Raw genomic sequence first — 21929 nt, 5'->3', positions numbered from 1 at the left:
CTTTCTACCAGGCAATATGGAGAAGAGCAGGCGCTACCTTGTGATCATAGATATTCATATTTAGGGTCTTAAAGGACATGGTTCAAGAATAGGGCAATACAAATCATGACTACACTACCAATGATGCAGCTGTTGCATTGCTTGCACACTACAGTATCATCACATGCCGGTAAAAGAAAATACTTTACCTTTCTGAAACCATTTGAAATCGAAGTAAGTTTGTTTGAGGTGTTACTTGACTAAATCTGATGGTTAGTTTTAATTGGACAGGTACTTTAAAAGGTTGACAGACCCTGTTCTATATTAGACAGTGTCACAATATATTAATGCATACCTGTGAATACTGTAGCCTGTGTTAATGAATATTGTTATATATTAATTAATAAAATGCCATCTTTATTCTTTCAGATTTCAAAGCGGCAACTTTGTTTGGAAAGGTGAGTTCCAGCATCATAACCAACTCTCATTCTGAAGTGGAATCTGTAACATTCATCATGATTCTTATTATAATTATAGCAACATCAGAATTAATTTTAGAAGTGCATAGAGACGTGCTCACTTAAACAACAATGTTTCATTACATATAAGTCACCAAGTTGATCAGGAAGAAACAGCAGGAGGTAGAGTGGGGAGGTGCTGGGAGTAGGAGAGGGACTCCGTGGTGTTGATCAGGAAGAAACAGCAGGAGGTAGAGTGGGGAGGTTCTGGGAGTAGGAGAGACTCTGTGGCTTTGAATGTCTGAATCAGTTCCTTTGAGTTGGAGGTTTCTTAAATTGATCTGTACAAATTTGTATTTCAGGTGACGTGCACACATGGCAACCACACTGCATTTGATCGGTGGTGGAGGAGGCACTTCCTTTGAATTCCACGGCATGAACAACGGTGCCACTCGGAGATCGGAGTGGCGGTGGGAGGCTCGCAGGTGAAAGCTGTGCGGGCGGAGCTGACCGACGGGAAAGTAGCGACTTTTGGAGATGCGAACACTTTCAATGAGTTTGAGTTCAACCTCGGCGAGCGCATCACCAAGCTGTCTCTGTGGGGTAACGGCGCCGGCACACGTCTGGGTGCCATCAAGTTCGTGACGAGTCAGAGCCGTCAGTTCTTTGAAAAAATGACCAGCTGGGCACTGAAGACTGAGTACATCATAGATGTGGGGTCCGGAATCTGCCTGGGGCTGCAGGGCAGGTCTGGCTCGGACGTCGACTGCATGGGCTTCCTCTTCATCAAAACCATCAAGTCGTCCGTAATGACTGACATGGAGTATCCCACCCTGTCCCTCTTCAAACCCCAGGTGTGTGTAGAAGGCTCAGGAATACTCTACCTATGCTCTAACATTAAGGGGGCTGTCCACTTTAAAACATGTAATCCAATATGGGGGTTGACATTCATCAGGCATCTCATTTCTAGGACAGTCATGCCTTATGTTTAATTGGCCTTGGTCAGTAAAATTGGGATAGCCCCCCAATTTTCTCAATTTCCGCCTGAAAACATACCCTAATCTAACTGCTTGTAGCTCAGGCCTAGAAGCAAGGATATGCATATTCTTGGTATCATTTGAAAGGAAACATTCTGAAGTTTGTGAATTGAATGTAGGAGAATATAACACAATAGATCTGGTAGAAGAAAATATAAGGAAATCAACAGATGTTTTTTGTTCTTTTACTGTTGTTGCATCTTTAAAAATCAACAAGAAAGACCAAACATTCAGTTATGATACTGGGGATCATTTCAAATCAGAACATAAGTAGGCAACAGTATTTGACCAAAGTTTCAGATGGATACCTTCAGGAATGAGTGAGGTACATGCCATTGAGCATGAAGTCAACCAGGTGTCCCTCACAAGTTTCCCAAATGTACCCAAGTGGCCGAATTGGTACAATGATACAAATAACTATATACAAAACAATTATTCTAACATACCCCCAAAAATATATATTTGAAAAATTCAAGAAAAATTTAAATGACTATTTCAAAAAAATTAACAAGGGTAACTATTTACACTTCAATGTTCAATCATGTGAAGACTCTCAGTCCTCTACACAATGTTGCGCTCCTGATGCCATATCCCATAGCAGTCTCTCTCTGGTGTGAAACAGAGGGTCACAGCACAGGTGGTGCAGGTGACAGGGGACTTCTTATGGCACAGGGCACAACGAAGCCGCCCTACTGAGCCCCTTTTTCCCTGAGGCACATTCCTGCCTGCAATGATGAATTTCAGCATGTGCGTACCACTGGTTGGAGCAGAAGGGACAGAGGTAGAGGGGACAGAAGGTGCTACAGTGTTCTTGCTGTAGTTAGCAAGCTCCTGGATGAGCAGCTCCCTAAAGGCTAGCTGTGAGATTGGGGGCTGTCCACAGTTCTTGGCCATTTCCTTCTGGAGGATGAAGGAATTCACCACAGCAATGTCAATAAAATGATAGAACAGAGTCTTGTACCATTTCATGGTTTTGTGAAGAACATTGTAGTATCCTATCAGCGCATCCGATAGGCCTACACCTCCTCAGGTCCAATTGAGGGCCTACTGGGCGTTTTGGTCGGAAAAGTGGAGATGGTGGGGCCACATCCTCCTCCAGAACAGAGTGCCAACGGTCCTCCTCCGCTCTGGCAGGTTCCACGCTGCCCTTCCTCCGCTTCTTTGCCGCTGGCTTACCACCCCTTGATGGCCGGGCGGGGGTAGGTGTGGTGCCGGAAACAGCAGGGGTCCAGCTGGATGGACCAGCTTCAGTGGGGGATTTGCAGATTGGCTCCCAATCAGAATCACTGATTGGGAGTGTTGGTCCCACTGCATCACCTGGGGAATACACTGAACAATAATATAAATCACCATGTAAAGTGTTGGTCCCACTGCAGCACCTGGGGGAATACACTGAACAATAATATAAATCACCATGTAAAGTGTTGGTCCCACTGCAGCACCTGGTGAAATACACTGAACAATAATATAAATCACCATGTAAAGTGTTGGTCCCACTGCAGCACCTGGGGAATACACTGAACAATAATATAAATCACCATGTAAAGTGTTGGTCCCACTGCAGCACCTGGGGGAATACACTGAACAATAATATAAATCACCATGTAAAATGTTGGTCCCACTGCAGCACCTGGGGAATACACTGAACAATAATATTAATCACCATGTAAAGTGTTGGTCCCATGTTTAATGACCTGAAATAAAACATCCCCAAAAAGTATTTCTCTCAAATGTCGCTGTTATGCATTTTCCCTTTACCAAGATAATCCATCCACCTGACAGGTGTGGCATATCAAGAAGCTGATTAAACAGCATGATCATTACACAGGTGAACCTTGTGCTGGGGAATATAAATATCCACTCTAAAATGTGCAGAATACAATGCCACAGACATATGAAGTTGAAGAAGAGTGCCATTGGCATGCTGAACACAGGAATATTCACGAGAGCTGTTGCGAGGGAATTTAATGTATATTTTTCTGCCATGTCGTTATAGAAAATAGGTCACCACTTCCAACCAGCCTCACAACCGCAGAGCATGTCTATGGTGTCATGTGGGCATGCGGTTTGTTGATGTCAATGTTGTTAACAGAGTTCCCCATGGTGGCGGCGCGAATATGTCATGGGCAGGCATAAACTAGGGACAACAAGTACAACTGCACTTCATCGATGACAATTTGAATGCACAGAGATAAAGTGATGAGATCCTGAGGTCCATTGTCGTGCCATTCATCCGCCCACATCAACTTACGTTTCAGCATTTGAGCTCCCGAGTGGAGCAGCGGTCTCGGGCACTGAATCTCAGTGCAAGCGGCGTCACTATAGTCCCTGGTTCGAATCCAGGCTGTATCACATCCGGCCGTGATTGGGAGTCCTATAGGGCGGCGCACAATTGGCCCATCGTCGTCCGGGTTAGGCCGTCATTGTAAATAAGAATTTAACTGACTTGCCTAGTAAAATAAAGGTTAAATAAAAAATAAATAAATAATTATAATGCATGTTGCAAGGATCTGTACACAATTCCTGGCATCTGAAAATGTTCCTGTTCTTCCATGGCCTGCATACCCACCAGATATGTCACCCATTGTGCATGTTTGGGATGCTCTGGATTGACATGTACGACAGCGTGTTCCAGCCAATATCCATTATCTTCGCATAGCCGTTGAAGAGTGGAAAAACATTCCACAGGTCACAATCAACAGCCTGATCAACTTTATGTGAAGGAGATACGTCGGACTACATGAGGCAAATGGTGGTCAAACCAGATACTGACTGGTTTTCTGATCCACGCCCCTACCTTTTTTATTATGTGTCTTTGACCAACAGATGCATATCTGTATTCCCAGTCAAGTGAAATCTATAGATTTGCCTTTTCCCACATTTGTTATGTTGCAGCTGTAATGAAAACTCAGGGAGAAAAAGGTGTAGATTCACGCGTAGAGCGTGGCAGGTGTTTATTTCGCCTTCGCAGAAGGCAGGATAGTGGTCGCAGGCAATGGTCAAACACAGGTAGGCAAACAGGCAGGTGAATCAATACGAGGATTGAAGGCTATAACAGGTTCTGACAAATGAGCTAGGAAAGTTTTAGTAGAGTCAAAATGAAAGGTAGAATTGGCTTCCTCCTTCACTCATGCTGCCAAACATACCCTCATAAAACTGACTATCCTACCATCATTGACTTCTGCGATGTCATTTACAAAATAGTCTCCATCACTCTACTCAGCAAATTGGATGTAGCCTATCACAGTGCCATCTGTTTTGTAACTAAAGCCCCATATACTACCACTGTGACCTGTATGCTCTCGTTGGCTGGCCCTCGCTACATATTCGTTGCCAAACCCACTGGCTCCAGGTCATCTATAAGTCTTTGCTAGGTAAAGCCCCGCCTTATCTCAGCTCACTGGTCACCATAGCAACACCCACCCGTAGCACGTGCTCCAGCGGGTATATTTCACTGGTCATCCCCAAAGCCAACACCTCTTTTGGCCGCGTTTCCTTCCAGTTCTCTGCTGCCCATGACTGGAAAGAATTGCAAGAATTACTGAAGCTGGAGACTTATATCAAATCAAATCACATCAAATGTATTTATATAGCCCTTCTTACATCAGCTGATATCTCAAAGTGCTGTACAGAAACCCAGCCTAAAACCCCAAACAGCAAGCAATGCAGGTGTAGAAGCACGGTGGCTAGGAAAAACTCCCTAGTAAGGCCAAAACCTAGGAAGAAACCTAGAGAGGAACCAGGCTATGGGGGGTGGCCAGTCCTCTTCTGGCTGTGCCGGGTGGAGATTATAACAGAACATGGCAAAGATGTTCAAATGTTCATAAATGACCAGCATGGTCAAATAATAATAATCACAGTAGTTGTCGAGGGTGCAGCAAGTCAGCACCTCAGGAGTAAATGTCAGTTGGCTTTTCATAGAAGATCATTAAGAGTATCTCTACCGCTCCTGCGGTCTCTAGAGAGTTGTAAACAGCAGGTCTGGGACAGGTAGCACGTCCGGTGAACAGGTCAGGGTTCCATAGCCGCAGGCAGAACAATTGAAACTGGAGCAGCAGCACGGCCAGGTGGACTAAGGACAGCAAGGAGTCATCATGCCAGGTAGTCCTGAGGCATGGTCCTAGGACCCAGGTCCTCCGAGTGAGAGAAAGAAAGAGAGAAAGAGAGAATTAGAGAGAGCATACTTAAATTCACACAGGACACCGGATAAGACAGGAGAAGTACTCCAGACATAACAAACTGACCCTAGCCCCCCGACACATAAACGACTGCAGCATAAATACTGGAGGCTGAGACAGGAGGTGTCAGGAGACACTGTGGCCCCATCCGATGATACCCCCGGACAAGGCCAAACAGGAAGGATATAACCCCACCCACTTTGCCAAAGCACAGCCCCCACACCATATCTCCCTCACTAACTTTAAGCATCAGCTGTCAGTGCAGCTTACCGATCACTGTACCTGTACACAGCCCATCTGTAAATAGCACACCCAACTACCTCATCCCCATACTGTCATTTATTTGTTGCTCTTTTGCACCCCAGTATCTCTGCTTGCACACCATCATCTGCACATCTTTAACTCCAGCGTTTAATTTCCAAATTTTCGCCACTATGGCCTATTAACCTTATTACGTTTGCACACACTGTACATAGATTTTACTATTGTGTTATTGACTGTACATGTGTTTATCCCATGTGTAACTCAATGTTGTTGTTTTTGTCGCACTGCATCGCTTTATCTTGGCCAGGTCGCAGTTGTAAATGAGAACACAAGGTGTCTACAAGGTGTCAAAAGCGTTCCATAGGGTTGCTGGCTAATGTTGACTCCAATGCTTCCCACAGTTGTGTCAAGATGGCTGAATGTCGTTTCGATGGTGGACCATTCTTGACACAAACGGGAAACTGTTGAGCATGAAAAACCCAGCAGTGTTGCAATTCTTGACACATACCGGTGTGCCTGGCACCTACTACCATACCCTGTTCAAAGCCAATTAAATATTTTGTCTTGCCCATTCACCCTCTGAATGGCACACGTACAAAATCCATGTCTTAATTGTCTCAAGGCTTAAAAATCCTTCTTTAGCCTGTCTCCCCTTCATCTACACTGATTGAAGTGGATTTAACAAGTGACATCAATAAGGGATCATAGCTTTCACCTGGATTCACCTGGTAAGTCTGTGTCACGGAAAGAGCAGGTGTTCTTAATGTTTTGTGCACTCAGTGTATGTGTTACTTTTCACACACACAATAGATAATATACAGTGCATTCGGAAAGTATTCAGACCCGTTGACTTTTTCACGTTACGTTACAGCCTTATTCTAAAATGTATTAAATCATTTTTCTTTTACAAACAATACCCCATAATGACAAAGCAAAAACGGCTTTTTAGACATTTTGCCAAATGTTATAAAAAACTGAAGTTTCACATTTACATAAGTATCCAGACCCTTTACTCAGTATTTTGTTGAAGCACCTTTGGCGGCGATTACAGCCTCGGATCTTCTTGCTACAAGCTTGGCACTCATGCATTTGGGGAGTTTCTCCCATTCTTCCATTTAAGAAGCCACTGTGTTCTTGAACGTAGCCCTGTTTCTTTGTATTCCTGAACGTAGCCCTGTCTCTCATTTTTGTTCATTGATTTCACCTGTGTTCGTTACTAACCTGGTCTCATCAGCTCCTTATTTAGTTCAGTTCATTCTGTTTGTTTCTTTGTGAGGTATTGTTTGTTTTGACTCTACTAAGCCTTTTCCTAGCTCGTTTGTCAGAACCTGTTATAGCCTTCAATCCGAGGTTTGATTCACCCGCCTGTTTGTCTACCTGTGTATGACCATTGCCTGCGACCACTATCCTGCCTTCTGCGAAGGTGAAATAAACACCTGCAACGCTCTACGCGTGAATCTACACCTTTTTATCTTGGCAAAGGGAAAATCCATAACAGCGATAGTGTTCAGTGTATTCCCCCAGGTGCTGCAGTGGGACCAACACTTTACATGGTGATTTATATTGTTGTTCAGTGTATTCCCCAGGTGATGCAGTGGGACCAACATTTTACATGGTGATTTATATTATTGTTCAGTGTATTCCCCCAGGTGCTGCAGTGGGACCAACACTTTACATGGTGATTTATATTATTGTTCAGTGTATTCCCCCAGGTGCTGCAGTGGGACCAACACTTTACATGGTGATTTATATTATTGTTCCGAGTATCCCCCAGGTGCTGCAGTGTCAAAACATCATTTCCCTCATCCCAATAGTTGCCATTTGGCTGTGTTGAGTGATTATTACATATTAATTTAAACAGTATTTCACTTAATTTAGATAGTCCCAATGCATATCTACAGAGAGTTACTAGAGTTAGTAAATGCACTGAACATGCTCATCAGTTGATACATAGTTGAATGTGAAGTAGATGGTCTGTAGACGCCAACTAAACTCTACTTGTGTTTCACTTTATTTGGAGAGTTCCAAGTCATACTTTATTCTCCTCATGAGAGCTAGTTTCATCATAGCGCTTGATGGTTTATGCGACTGCACTTGAAGAAACTTTCAAAGTTCTAGAAATTTTCCGGATTGACTGACATTCATGTCTTAAAGTAATGATGGACTTTGGTTTCTCTTTTCTTATTTTAGCTGTTCTTTCCATAAAATGGACTTATTCTTTTACCAAATAGGGCTATCTTCTGTATACCACCTCTACCTTGTCACAACATAACTAATTGGCTCAAACGCATTAAGGAGGAAATCCATTCCACAAATTAACTTTTAAGAAGGCACACCTGTTAATTGAAATGCATTCCAGGTGACTACCTCATGGAGCTGGTTGAGAGATTGCTAAGAGTGTGCAAAGCTGTCATCAAGAAAAAGGGTGGCTATTTGAAGACTCTAAAATCTATTTTGATTTGTTAAACACTTGTTGGTTACTACATGATTCCATATGTGTTAGTTCATAGTTTTGATGTCTTCACTATTATTCTGCAATGTAGAAAATAGTCAAAATAAAGAAAAACCCTTGAATGAGTAGGTGTTCTAAAACTTTTGACCGGTAGTGTATGTGTTAACATGTTATGGGACACCAAGGCACCGTATTGTAAGAATGACCCTCCTGTCGTTTTCCCCTCTGCTGAGACAGAAATAAAGAGCTGAGTCAACTGGGTTCAATTAGAATCACTCAAAGTTTATCATAATAACAGAAAGACCTGAGTCAACTGGGTTCAATTAGAATCACTCAAAGTTTATCATAATAACAGAAAGACCTGAGTCAACTGGGTTCAATTAGAATCACTCAAAGATGATCATAGTAACAGAAAAGGCACACAGAATTATTTAATTCTATCACTGTACTTATTATCTCTCCTTTGTGGATACCCTCGCTGAAGTGTAAGTCACACCAGTGTAGATGCCGTTGGATGGGAAGACCAGCTGACTGCCATTCATGCAGGTGACTTTCACTGTGGCCCTGTAGTCGAGGTCGATATTTGCTCTCCCCACTGTGATCTCAACATCCATGGTCTTCCCTGGCGGGATCTTCAGGTTGATGGTATCTGATTCTGTTACGGTCTCTGTCTTCTCCAGGCTGGTGGATTGCTCCACTCCCACGGTCAAGCTGAACCCTGATGACACCTCGACCAGATCTGGGATCCCTGCTTTGACCGACACACTCAATGTGGATTCTATCTTGTTGCTGACGGACCAGGAGGAAGTCTTGGTCAGGGTTTTGCTGTATGCAATGGACTCTTCTTGAATCAATGAGGTGTCATTGTGGTAGGACACGGATTTCACATATTCTGGAGTCACCTAAAATCAACACACACACAAAGATACAAATTGTTCAGACAAGACAAAGACAATTTAAGAACAAATCATCAGTGAGGAACTGATCAATTGTTTTTTAGAAAGCCAACAATAATAACTAATGTGTCTGTATGTGTGTGTGACTGTCCTAGAAATGAGATGCCTGATGAATATCGACCCCCATTTTGGATTATATGTTTTAAAGTGGACAGCCCCTTTAATGTTAGAGCATCGGTCGAGTTTTCCTGAGCCGTCTACACACACCTGGGGTTTGAAGAGGGACAGGGTGGGATACTCCATGTCGGTCAGCACGGACGACTTGATGTTGTTGATGAAGAGGAAGCCCATGCAGTCGATGTCCGAGCCAGACCTGCCCTGCAGCCCCAGGCAGATTCCAGACCCCACATCTATGGTGTACTCAGTCTTCAGTCCCCAGCTGGTCATTTTTTCAAAGAACTCCCTGTTCTCACTCGTCGTGAACTTGATGGCACCCAGACGTGTGCCGGCGCCGTTACCCCACAGAGACAGCTTTGTGATGCGCTCGCCGAGTTTGAACTCAAACTCATTGAAAGTGTTCGCATATCCAAAAGTCGCAACGCGCCCGTCGGTCAGCTCCGCCCGCACAGCTTTCACCTGCCAGCCTCCAACCGCCACTCCAATCTTCTTGAGGGTGGCACCGTTGTTCATGCCGTGGAATTCAAATGAACTGCCTCCTTGACCACCTATAAGTTCCAGTGTGGTTGCCATGTTGACTGTGTGTGTGTGCGTGTGTCAAGTAACCTAAAAAACACACATAGTATACCAAACAGTTAATTATTAGAATCAGGTGGACTAGATTGGGATTGTAATGAAAAAAATACAGGACGGTAGCTCTGGTCTAGGGTGAGTAAATCGCTGCACAATCCTCTGGTCATGACACATTCTTAAATTGCTCCTAACTCCTCCTTGTCCTCCACCCTCCTCTGATTTTTACATCTCTATTCGTCTGGAATCTATCACACCCATTCCTTCCTCCTCAGCTAGGAATCGGAGTCACCATGGAGTCCCTCTCCTACTCCCAGCACCTCCCCACTCTACCTCCTGCTGTTTCTTCCTGATCAACACCATGGAGTCCCTCTCCTACTCCCAGCACCTTCCCACTCTACCTCCTGCTGTTTCTTACTGGTCAACACCATGGAGTCCCTCTCCTACTCCCAGCACCTTCCCACTCTACCTCCTGCTGTTTCTTCCTGGTCAACACCATGGAGTCCCTCTCCTACTCACAGCACCTCCCCACTCTACCTCCTGCTGTTTCTTCCTGATCAACACCATGGAGTCCCTCTCCTACTCACAGCACATCCCACTCTACCTCCTGCTGTTTCTTCCTGATTAACACCATGGAGTCCCTCTCCTACTCCCAGCACCTCCCCACTCTACCTCCTGCTGTTTCTTCCTGATCAACACCATGGAGTCCCTCTCCTTCACCCAGCACCTCCCCACTCTACCTCCTGCTGTTTCTTCCTGATCAACTTGGTGACTTATATGTAATGATGATGTAAACATATTGTTGTGTAAGTCAGCACGTCTCTATGCACTTATACAATTATTTCATATGTTGCTATAATTACGAATAGTCGTGAATAATGATGACTACACATTTTATAGATGCTACATCAGAATATGATAACCTGCCCTATAATGATGAGTATGAATGTAATAGATGCTACATCAGAATATGATAACCTGCCCTATAATGATGAGTATGAATGTAATAGATGCTACATCAGAATATGATAACCTGCCCTATAATGATGAGTATGAATGTAATAGATGCTACATTAGAATATGATAACCTGCCCTATAATGATGTGTATGAATGAAATAGATGCTACATTAGAATATGATAACCTGCCCTATAATGATGAGTATGAATGTAATAGATGCTACATTAGAATATGATAACCTGCCCTATAATGATGAGTATGAATGTAATAGATGCTACATCAGAATATGATAACCTGCCCTATAATGATGTGTATGAATGAAATAGATGCTACATTAGAATATGATAACCTGCCCTATAATGATGAGTATGAATGTAATAGATGCCACATCAGAATATGATAACCTGCCCTATAATGATGAGTATGAATGTAATAGATGCTACATTAGAATATGATAACCTGCCCTATAATGATGTGTATGAATGAAATAGATGCTACATTAGAATATGATAACCTGCCCTATAATGATGAGTATGAATGTAATAGATGCTACATCAGTATATGATAACCTGCCCTATAATGATGAGTATGAATGTAATAGATGCTACATCAGTATATGATAACCTGCCCTATAATGATGAGTATGAATGTAATAGATGCTACATCAGAATATGAGGTGTTTATGGTGCTGAAATTCACCTTTCCAACAAAAGTTGCTGCTTTGAAATATCTGAAAGAATAAAGATTGACATGAATTAATATAGAACAACATTCTTTAGGACAGAGGCTGCAGTATTCACAGGTATGTATTAATATATTATAATATAGAACAATATTCTAAGACAGGCTGCAGTATTCACAGGTATGTATTAATATATTATAATATAGTACAATATTCTTTAATATATAACAATATTCATTAACACAGGCTGCAGTATTCACAGGTATGCATTAATATATTGTGACACTGTCTAATATAGAACAGGGTCTGTCAACCTTTTAAAGTACCTGTCCAATTAAAACTAACTATCAGATTTAGTCAAGTAACACCTAATACCTGAATCATTCAAACGTCATTACTGAATGTAGATCCAAACTTTACCTCGATTTCAAATGGTTTCAGAAAGATAAAGTATTTTCTTTTACCGGCATGTGATGCTACTCTGTAGTGTGCAAGCAATGCAACAGCTGCATCATTGGTAGTGTAGTCATGATTTGTATTGCCCTATTCTTGAACCATGTCCTTTAAGACCCTAAATATGAATATCTATGATCACAAGGTAGCGCCTGCTCTTCTCCATATTGCCTGGTAGAAAGTGTAGACAGACGCCCATAAACGCTTTAGACACTAGACATGTTAGAGCTGCAGTGCAGTTCACCTTTACCTGCAGTTTAAACATTTAGAATCTGTCATTTCAGTATGAAATACTAGTTGTGTTAGTCAAATCAAGATGAAAAGGAAAGTTTGGTATAAAGCACTAGACTCAACAGTCTACTATATAGGAACAACTAAACATCATACTGTCATACCACATCTGCATATCTGAGTCAAATTAATCCCTGTGATAATATAGTATAAATACAAAATGAACATGCAACAAGAAATATGAATAGCTAGAGAAACCTGTGTTTAGTCACTCACCTGAACACATTACACAGGATCAGCAGAGCAGGCCAACATCCACCATGTGAAAACAAAAACAATAGTAGGCCAAAGTGAACAATGTGAGTAGAAAAAAATCATGTCATATATACTGATGAACTACAAATAATGACCAGTAAGTCAACTGTTTCATCATTTAGGAAGCATTTGTTCCATGAAATGTGCAGTTAATTAGTAGTCAAATCAACATTAGTTCATCTTTTTTGTTCCCCACTTAGCAAGATGAGTTGTTAAGATTTGTTTTTACTAACATACAACACGTATGCAGGCCTCAGATTCAAAGATGGAAATAGATTCTCTAATTTAATTAAAGTAAGCTTCCATTTTAAAGCTGCATTAGGTCAGATTTATTTTTAAATTTGGTGAAATTGTCATCACACACTGTCAGCTATCAGTATGTAAAATATTCTGAGAGTAGATCCAGCTTCTTTGACTGCCCTTCACTCTGCAATCACTCTGAAATATCATTCCAGCCAATCATGTCCCTAGTAGGGAGGTACCTAATGTGCACAAATCATTTGATTTAAACAGATAAATATACGTGAGGAATTATATCAACTTCATTATTTGGGATTTATTAACATTTATGTCTGCAGGCAGAAGGCACAGAAAGCGAACGAGAGTGTGTGAGAGAGTTGAGTCCCTCCCCTCCTGTTCAGCTGCGACAGGGTCTATCGCTGCACACAGAGGAGCAGAAGTTGGAGCCAGAATTTTTTTTGTTTGTTGGTAACATGCCTGTTTATGCATTACATTTAAATTAAGGATAATGAAGTTGGTGAAGTGACTGAACAAAGTCTGTTTTTTGTCGAGATAGCACCAGTCACCTACTTTGAAAATCGTCAACTTTCCAGTTAACTTGATGGACTATTGCTAGCAAAGTCTGCTTTCTACAGACTGACCTGCTGCAGCTTTAACAGAGCAAAATTGCTGGCATGAAGAACTTCCTCTCTCAGTTCACCTTTCCCTGCAGTTCAATAATTTGGAACCTGACATTTCAGTACCCAATGCCAGATGTGTCAATCAGTGTATTCAAGATGAAGAGACAGCTTGATGTAAAACACTACACTCAACAGTCTACTCACCTCACATTAAACATCATACTAACATCCCACTTTTGAATTCAAAACAGAACAATAGGAGGCCAAAGTCAACCATGTGAAAACAAGGCAACAGTAAACATGTTGTCCCCCACGAATGATGCAGTATCCCCTATTTATTTCACGATGGTGACAGAGGGAAGGACTGCCGTCTTATCGGCTATCAACCAACCAAGCTATTTTGTTTGTTTTTACATTATGCTGCTGCTATTATTTGTTATTCTTATCTATTACTTTTTAAATTTTTTATTTGGGGGGTATTTTCTTAAAACTGCATTGTTGGTTAAGGGCTCGTAAGTAAGCATTTCACTGTAAGGTGACACCTGCGCATCTGACAAATAACATTTGATTTGATTTGATTTGGGCCAATTTAGATATTGCATGTGACTAACAAATTGCAGTTAATTGCCATAGCTCCCACATTGGCAAATCAGTGTAATTTTGTAAATGTTGGATCTCTATGGCAAGACGAATCATTCACCCAAGTTTTGTCAAAATCAGCCCAGTGCTCTCAGAGATATATTGTTTTACTAACATACAAACAAACATACAGACGGACAGACAGAGACAGATCCGTAGTCCCCTGCCAAATTTAATATTGGGGGACAACAAGCCCATACCATGCTTGTTCAGCTAAACTTTATAACTGATGTAGGAACTGTTTCAGAGTATAGGAAGCATTTGTTCCCTGAAATGTTTTGTTAATAAGTTGGTCAAAATAAATATATAGCTCTCAAATATTCCTCATATAGCAAGATGAGTTATTTCGGGACATTGTGTACTTACGTACAATGTTATGCAGTCCTCAGTGTTAAGGATGACTATAGAAGATCTTGATGGAAGAAAACTGATTGGTTCCGAGATTCCGAGTGAAGTTCAGTTGTTTAACATCAAAGATGCATCAGTGGATACGTGTCTCTGGAGTGGAGAAGCACTCTCTTATAAAGCAGCAAAACTCCCCCCACGTCAATACAATGATGTGCATCAGTAGTTTTCTATTGAAATTGACACAAACCCTTTGACCCTGATTAAGACATTGTATTGTGCTAATCATGACAAACTTGTATCAACAGTTGTAACCACTCCTGGCAACACTTCCTCTTCTTGCTGGAAGTGGCGACACATATTGGTGGTTTCCAGTCACTTGCCAAAACATGCTCAAATGCAACAACACCTTTCTCTACTCATACTATACACTCTAAGAAGAAAGGGGATATCTAGAACCTAAAATGGTTCTTTGGCTGTCCCCATAGGAGAAGCCTTTGAAGAACCCTTTTTGGTTCCAGGTAGAAACCTTTTGAGTTCCATGTCGAGTTCTGCAAGGAACCCAAAGAGTTCTACCTGAAACCACAAAGAGTTCTATTTGGAACCAAAAATGGTTCTCTTATGGGGAGATCCTGATAACCATTTTGGATTCCTTTTTTCTGAGACTGTAGTTTTTTTCATCAAAACATTCTACAAGTTTAAAGCCTATGTGGTGGAAAATGTCTTATACTGAAGACAGCAGTGAATTGTACAAGCTGTATGCATTCTCTGTTCTGTTTATCATGATTCGTGAAGGTGACTGGGTAAATACACAAAGGGACACGGTCATAACCTCCCCCTCAGATGAATTGTCAGAATGGCCAGAACATTTTCTGGAAGTTAAAATATGAGACTTTGCTCAATTTCTTTGGGGACTGAGCCTGAATGATAACAGCCAGCCGCATGCAGGAACAACCCCTAAATCATACCTACATTTCTAAAAACCTTGTTGCTTTGCCCCTTCAGAGCTTCAGTAGACCTATACCAAGGTTTGTAAACCTCTCCGTACATTAAACAAATAAAGATTGCTTCATTTACTTTGAGTTTACTTTGAGTCCTTAGTGGTGAATTTCCACCTCAATTCTGGCATCACAAACTTATGGTTGATTTCTCCGTGGTGGTCCAACAGTGAAGCTCTGGCTGGGAACACCAGTGGGGTTTCTTTCACCCTGATTAACACATTTTTATTGTGCTAATCATGACAAATGTGTGTGTTGGAAATTGAACATCAGGGACACCTGAAGTCCATATTAAATTATGACATTATCAGTTAACTGGAGATGTTAAAGCAAACACGTACAGGTGTGCGCAATGAGGAAGTCCAGGTGTCCGTAATGATGTTTGCCAGGAATGGTGGTTAGTAGACCGGCGACGTGGAGTACTTTAGAGGGGGAGAGGGAGTATACCCCTTGCGGGTTCGACGTGGGTTCGATGTCAGCATCTGACGCAAACCCGATGAACTTGGTCATGAGTCCGCCATTGGTGGCAAATGACAAGGTGAAAAGTTCAACTAGGAACTTAACTGAACATGAGATTTTCCTGTGTGGCTTGGGTGATTCACCAGCTGACACTTACCGCCCTCCTCTGATAAGGGCTGTGTGCCTAAACGGCACTATGGTTGAGGATGCCATACTGGCAACCTGGTTGGAAAAATCTGCATTCAGTATGTAAATATTCAACGCAATTTCGAAAACGGCTAACTGCAATCCACTTGTGCCGAAAACATTCCGATTTCCACTGGGAACGACTCCCCAGACGATACTCACCGCTATAGGGGTGTGTGCGCTATCAATCTGCATTGGAAACAAGGAAGTATCTCACTACCAACTGGTTGTCGTGGACCTCCCACATACATTCTATGTGGGAGCAGAAATGTTGGTAAGATTGGGTGTTAAACTCGATACCATGCACCAAGTTCTTCGGTCTTTGGCGCACAGTGAGATCTGGTCGACAGACTCGCTGGATTGCGGTGTAATGGGCATTCATGTGGTGCGTATTCCTACGCCACCCGGAACATCTCCTACGTTTGTGAGACAATACAAAATTCCGCTCGCATCATACACAGGGGTACAAGAGACTATCGACTCCCTATTAGCTAAACGGATAATCAAGGAATGTAACAGTACGTACAATGCTCACGTGTGGCCTGTTCTGAAACCAACGGGTAAATGGCGTCTTACCGTTGACCATAGACAACTCAACAAACTGGTCATGTTGTCTTGTTGGCCAATGCCACAGCTCGACCAAGAATTGCCAAAGGTGGCAAACGCCAAGTACTTCTCCACCGTCGACGTGGCAAACAGTTTCTGGACCATGACAGTCGACCCTCGTGACCAACACAAGTTGGATTTCTCGTTCTCGAACAAGCTCTTCACATTCAATTGTTGCCCGTTTGTGTATGAGAACTCAACATCTTCCTGCACAAGGCAATGCCAGATGCAGCATCCAGGGGGACGATAATCTATGTGGACGACGTTCTCATGAGAAGTGAGACTTGTTCACATCACCTCAACAAGATGGACCATGTTCTTACCCAACTCGGGATCAAAATCGACAACATACAGTGAAGCTGGAGTGCGCCAAATTCAAATTACAAAATTGTAATATTACACATTCATGAACATACAAGTGCCTACATCATTTAAAAGCTTAACTTCTTGTTAATCCAACCGCGTTGTCAGATTTCAAAAAGGCTTCACGGCGAAAGCATACCATGCGATTGTCTGAGGACAGCGCCCAGCATAGAAAAGCATTAAGAACATTTTCCAAACCAGCAGAGGGGTCACAGTAGTCAGAAATTGCGATAAAATAAATCCCTTACCTTTGAAGATCTTTCTCGGTTTGCAATCCCAAGTGTCTCAGCTACACAACAAATGGTTGTTTTGTTCAATAAAGTCCTTCTTTATATCCCAAAAAAGTCAGTTTAGTTGCCGCGTTTGATTCAGTAATCCACCCGTTCCACTAGTTCAACATGCATACAAAGGAATCCCAAAAGTTACCAATAAACTTCGTCCAAACAAGTCAAACAATGTTTCTAATCAATCCTCAGGTACCCTAATATGTAAATAAATGATACAATTTAAGATGGAATGTAGTATGTTCAATACCGGAGATAAATAACGAGGTGTGCACCCTCATCAACGCGTGCCACAAGACTACAGTCAAAATGAGAGCCACCTTGAAAAACTACAACTACTAAATCATTTTTCAAAAAACAAGCCTGAAACCCTTTCTAAAGACTGTTGACGTCTAGTGGAAGCCATAGGAACTGCAATCTGGAAGCTATTTATTTGTATATCCAACAGACAGGTGTTGAAATGGACAGTGACCTAAAAAAAAAGAATCTGGATGATTTTCCTTGGGTTTTTGCCTGCAATATCAGTTCTGTTATACTCACAGACATACAGTTTTAGAAACTCCAGAGTGTTTTCTATCCAATGCTACCAATTATATGCATATCCTAGCCTCTGGGCCTGAGTAACAGGCAGTTTACTTTGAGCACGTAATTTATCCGAACTTCTGAACACTGCCCCCTAGCCCTAAGAGGTTTTTAAGTCAATTCTTTGTAGAGGCTCCTTTGGCGGTGATTACAGCTGTCTTTCTGGGTAAGTCTCTAAGAGCTTAGCACACCTGGATTGTACAATATTTGCCCATTATTTTTTAAACATTCTTCAAGCCCTGTTAAGTTGATTGTTGATCATTGATCATTGCTAGACATCCATTTTCAAGTCTTGCCAATGATTTTTAAGCTGTGACATTCAATGTTGTCACGGTAAGCAACTCCAGGGTCGATTTGGACTTGTGTTTTAGGTTATTGTCCTGAAGAAAGGTGAATTCATCTCCCAGTGTCTGTTGGAAAGCAGACTGAACCAGGTTTTCCTCTAGGATTTTGCCTGTGCTTATAGCTGTATTCCGTTTATTTTTTATCCTAAAAAACTCCCTAGTCCTTGCCGATGACAAGTATACACATAACATGATGCAACCACCACTATGATTGAAAATATGAAGAGGGATATTAGGGATGTATTGGATTTGACCCAAACATAACACTTTGTATTCAGGACAAAACGATCATTTTTTTGCAACATTTTTTGCAGTATCACTTTAATGCCTTGTTGCAAACATGATGTATGTTTTGGAATATTAGTATTCTGTACAGGCTTCCTTCTTTTCACTCTGTCAATTATTTTGGTATTGTGGAGTAACTACAATGTTGTTGATCCATTCTCAGTTTTCTCATATCACAACCATTAAACTCTGTAACTGTTATAAAGTCACCATTGGCTTCATGGTGAAATCCCTGAGCAGTTACCTTGAGTTAGGAAGGACGCCTGTATCTTTGTAGTGACTGTGTGTATTGATACACCATCCAAAGCTCAAAGGGATATTCAGCATCTGCTTTATTTTTTATTGTTTACACCACTCCCAATCAGGGTCCTTCCTTGAGAGGCATTAGAAAACCTCCCTGGTCATTATGGTTGAATATGTGCTTGAAATTCACTACTCCCCAAATACAGGTGTGCCAGGCTTTTGGCGTCATACCCAAGAAGACTCGAGGCTGTAATCGCTTCCAAAGGTGCTTCAACAAAGTACTGAGTAAAGGGTCTGTAAATGTGATGTTTCATTTTTTTTTTTTTTATACATTCGGGTTAGGGTTACATTTCTAAAAACCTGTTTTTACTTCGTCATTATGGTGTTGTGTGTAGATTGATGAGGGGGGGAAAACAATTTAATCCATTTTAGAATAAGGCTGTAACGTAACAAAATGTGGTTAAAAGTGAAGCGGTCTGAATACTTTCTGAATGCACTATATATAGTGTATGTACAACACTGCTAAGACTATCAGGTGCCTCATGGAGAATGTAATCTATCGGTGTGTTGTTGTTAGGACTCAGACAGAAGGACACAGCACACCAAGAATTGGTCTAGGAGTCATATTGGGATATTGTTTCAATCTCTCATGTTTTTTTCTCACTCACAGTGTTCTCAGTGTTCTCAGAGTTCACAGTGTCTCAGAGTTCTCAGCGTTCTCAGTGTTCAGTGTTCTCAGAGTTCTCAGAGTTCTCAGAGTTCACAGTGTTCACAGTGTTCTCAGAGTTATCAGAGTTCACAGAGTTCACAGTGTTCTCAGAGTTATCAGAGTTTACAGTGTTCTCAGAGTTATCAGAGTTCACAGTGTTCTCAGAGTTCAGTGTTCTCAGAGTTATCAGAGTTATCAGAGTTCACAGAGTTATCAGAGTTATCAGAGTTCTCAGTGTTCTCAGAGTTATGAGAGTTATCAGAGTTCTTAGAGTTCACAGTGTTATCAGTGTTCAGTGTTCTCAGAGTTATCAGAGTTCTCAGAGTTTACAGTGTTCTCAGAGTTCTCCGTGTTCTCAGAGTTATCAGGGTTCACAGAGCTCACAGTGCTCTCAGTGTTCTCAGAGTTCACAGTGTTCTCAGTGTTCAGTGTTCTCAGTGTTCAATGTTCTCATTGTTCAGTGTTCTCAGTGTTCTCAGTGTTCTCAGCGTTCACAGTGTTCTCAGTGTTCTCAGAGTTCACAGTGTTCTCAGCGTTCACAGTGTTCTCAGTGTTGTCAGTGTTCTCAGTGTTCTCAGTGTTCTCAGAGTTCACAGAGTTCACAGAGTTCACAGTGTTCTCCATGTTCTCAGAGTTATCAGAGTCCACAGTGTTCTCAGAGTTATCAGTGTTCTTAGAGTTCTCAGAGTTTTGAGAGCTCTCAGTGTTCACACTGTTGTCAGTGTTGTCAATGTTCTCAGTCTTGTCAATGTTCTAAGGGTTGTCAACGTTCTCCGTGTTCTCAAAGTTCTCAGGACTGACTACTTATATACTGGCAATTTCAGGCCTACATGGAAATTACTGTTTATACTTCAATCTACATGTAGCAACAATTTCAAACTGCTTGCATCACCACTTGGTTTGGCAACTGCTCGGCATCCGGCCGCAAGGAAGCTACAGAGGCTAGTGCGTATGGCCCAGTACATCTCTGAGGCCGAGATTCCTGCCATCCAGGACCTATATACTAGGTTGTGTCAAAGGAAGGCCCAAAAAATTGTCAAAGACGCCAACCACCCAAAACATAGACTGTTCTCTCTGCTACCACATGGAACGCTGTACCGAAGCGTGAAGTCTGGGACCAAAAGGCTCCTTAACAGCTTTTAACCCCAAGCCATAAGACTGCTGAACAGTTTATACAATGGCTAGAAGGAATATTTGCACTGACGCCCTTACTTTATTTGTATTTATTCTTATTTTTTACACTGACTCTCTAGTACAGGCTAGATGTACACTCAGTGGACTCTAAACACACAATCACACGCACTACTGTACTCACACACACACACACACACACACACACACACACACACACACACACACACACACACACACACACACACACACACACACACACACACACACACACACACACACACACACACACACACACACACACACACACACACACACACACACACACACATACATTCCTTCACACTCTTTACATACACCACTGGTACTCGCTGTTAGCTTGTAGACTAAACTTAAACTTGAGACTCTTGTCCCCCTTGCCCATTTTAAATATTTATTGGAGAATTGTTATTTTTGTATTGCTTGTAACTGTTTCATGTAATGTAAGTTCTTGTGCTGTTAGGGGAATAACCTGTGTGTAAATGTAATCTGTTGCTGTATTTTTTTGTGTTATCTGTGATTGTTTTGTTTGTCTTGTTTAGTTTTTTAATCATTGTACCAAAACTGTATGTGTAAACATGTATACGTAGGGCCCAGCTGTAAAAGAGACCTTGGTCTCAGTCTGTGTTCCTTGTTGAAATAAAGGTATGATAATAATACACTTATAGGATGTTTTGATGAACAAAACTACAGTCTTAGAAAAATGGATTCCAAAACGGTTATCCGGCTCTCCCAATAGGTGAACCATTTTTGGTTCCAAGTAGAACCCTTTGTGGTCGCAGATAGAACTCTTTTGGGTTACTTGTAGAACTCTCTGTGTAAAGGGTTCTACATGGAACTCAAACGGGTTCTAATTGGAACCAAAAGTGTTCTACCTGGATCCAAAAAGGGTTCTTCAAAGGGTTCTCCTATAGGCACAGCTAAAGAACCATTTTAGGTTCTAGATCAGGGGTGTCAAACTCATTTCGCATCGTGGGCCACATACGGCCTAGGGAGATGTCAAGTGGGCCGGACCATTAAAATTATACCATACTCTGCTATAAATAACCAAAATATCATGTCTTTCCTTTGTTTTGGTGTAAAGAAGCACAAGAACATTAGGAAAATATTGAAATTTAATGAACTATCCTTTTACAAAACATTTCATGAAACACCTCATATTTCCTTAGACAAATGTGCAATTTACTTTTATCATTCACAAATAT

The 21929-nt window shown here is 41.7% G+C and overlaps 1 protein-coding gene and 1 pseudogene across 5 annotated transcripts in view; one reads left to right on the top strand and one right to left on the bottom strand.

Annotated features, from left to right (window-relative positions):
* The first annotated feature begins 740 nt into the window (after window positions 1-740).
* On the top strand, window positions 741-1497 carry LOC139543084 (aerolysin-like protein; annotated as a pseudogene).
* A 7132-nt stretch (window positions 1498-8629) lies between these two features.
* The window catches only part of LOC139543080 (aerolysin-like protein), a 75437-nt gene continuing 62137 nt past the window's right edge, over window positions 8630-21929 (bottom strand). For 2 of the 5 annotated variants that reach the window (XM_071349226.1, XM_071349228.1), the window contains exons 3-4: window positions 9532-10047; window positions 8630-9270 (exon numbers count right to left, since the gene is read on the bottom strand). In XM_071349226.1, coding sequence (XP_071205327.1) covers window positions 8821-9270; window positions 9532-10014 — 933 coding nt within the window. In that variant the 5' untranslated portion in view covers window positions 10015-10047 and the 3' untranslated portion in view covers window positions 8630-8820. Of the gene's footprint in view, window positions 9271-9531; window positions 10048-11669; window positions 11701-12612; window positions 12683-14516; window positions 14771-21929 lie in introns of those variants that run through there. The other 3 variants (XM_071349225.1, XM_071349227.1, XM_071349229.1) reach the window with 3 other exon arrangements.

This window comes from Salvelinus alpinus, chromosome 17, assembly GCF_045679555.1.
Source record: "Salvelinus alpinus chromosome 17, SLU_Salpinus.1, whole genome shotgun sequence".
Lineage (NCBI taxonomy): Eukaryota > Metazoa > Chordata > Actinopteri > Salmoniformes > Salmonidae > Salvelinus > Salvelinus alpinus.
This window is presented reverse-complemented; position numbering and strand designations above follow the sequence as displayed.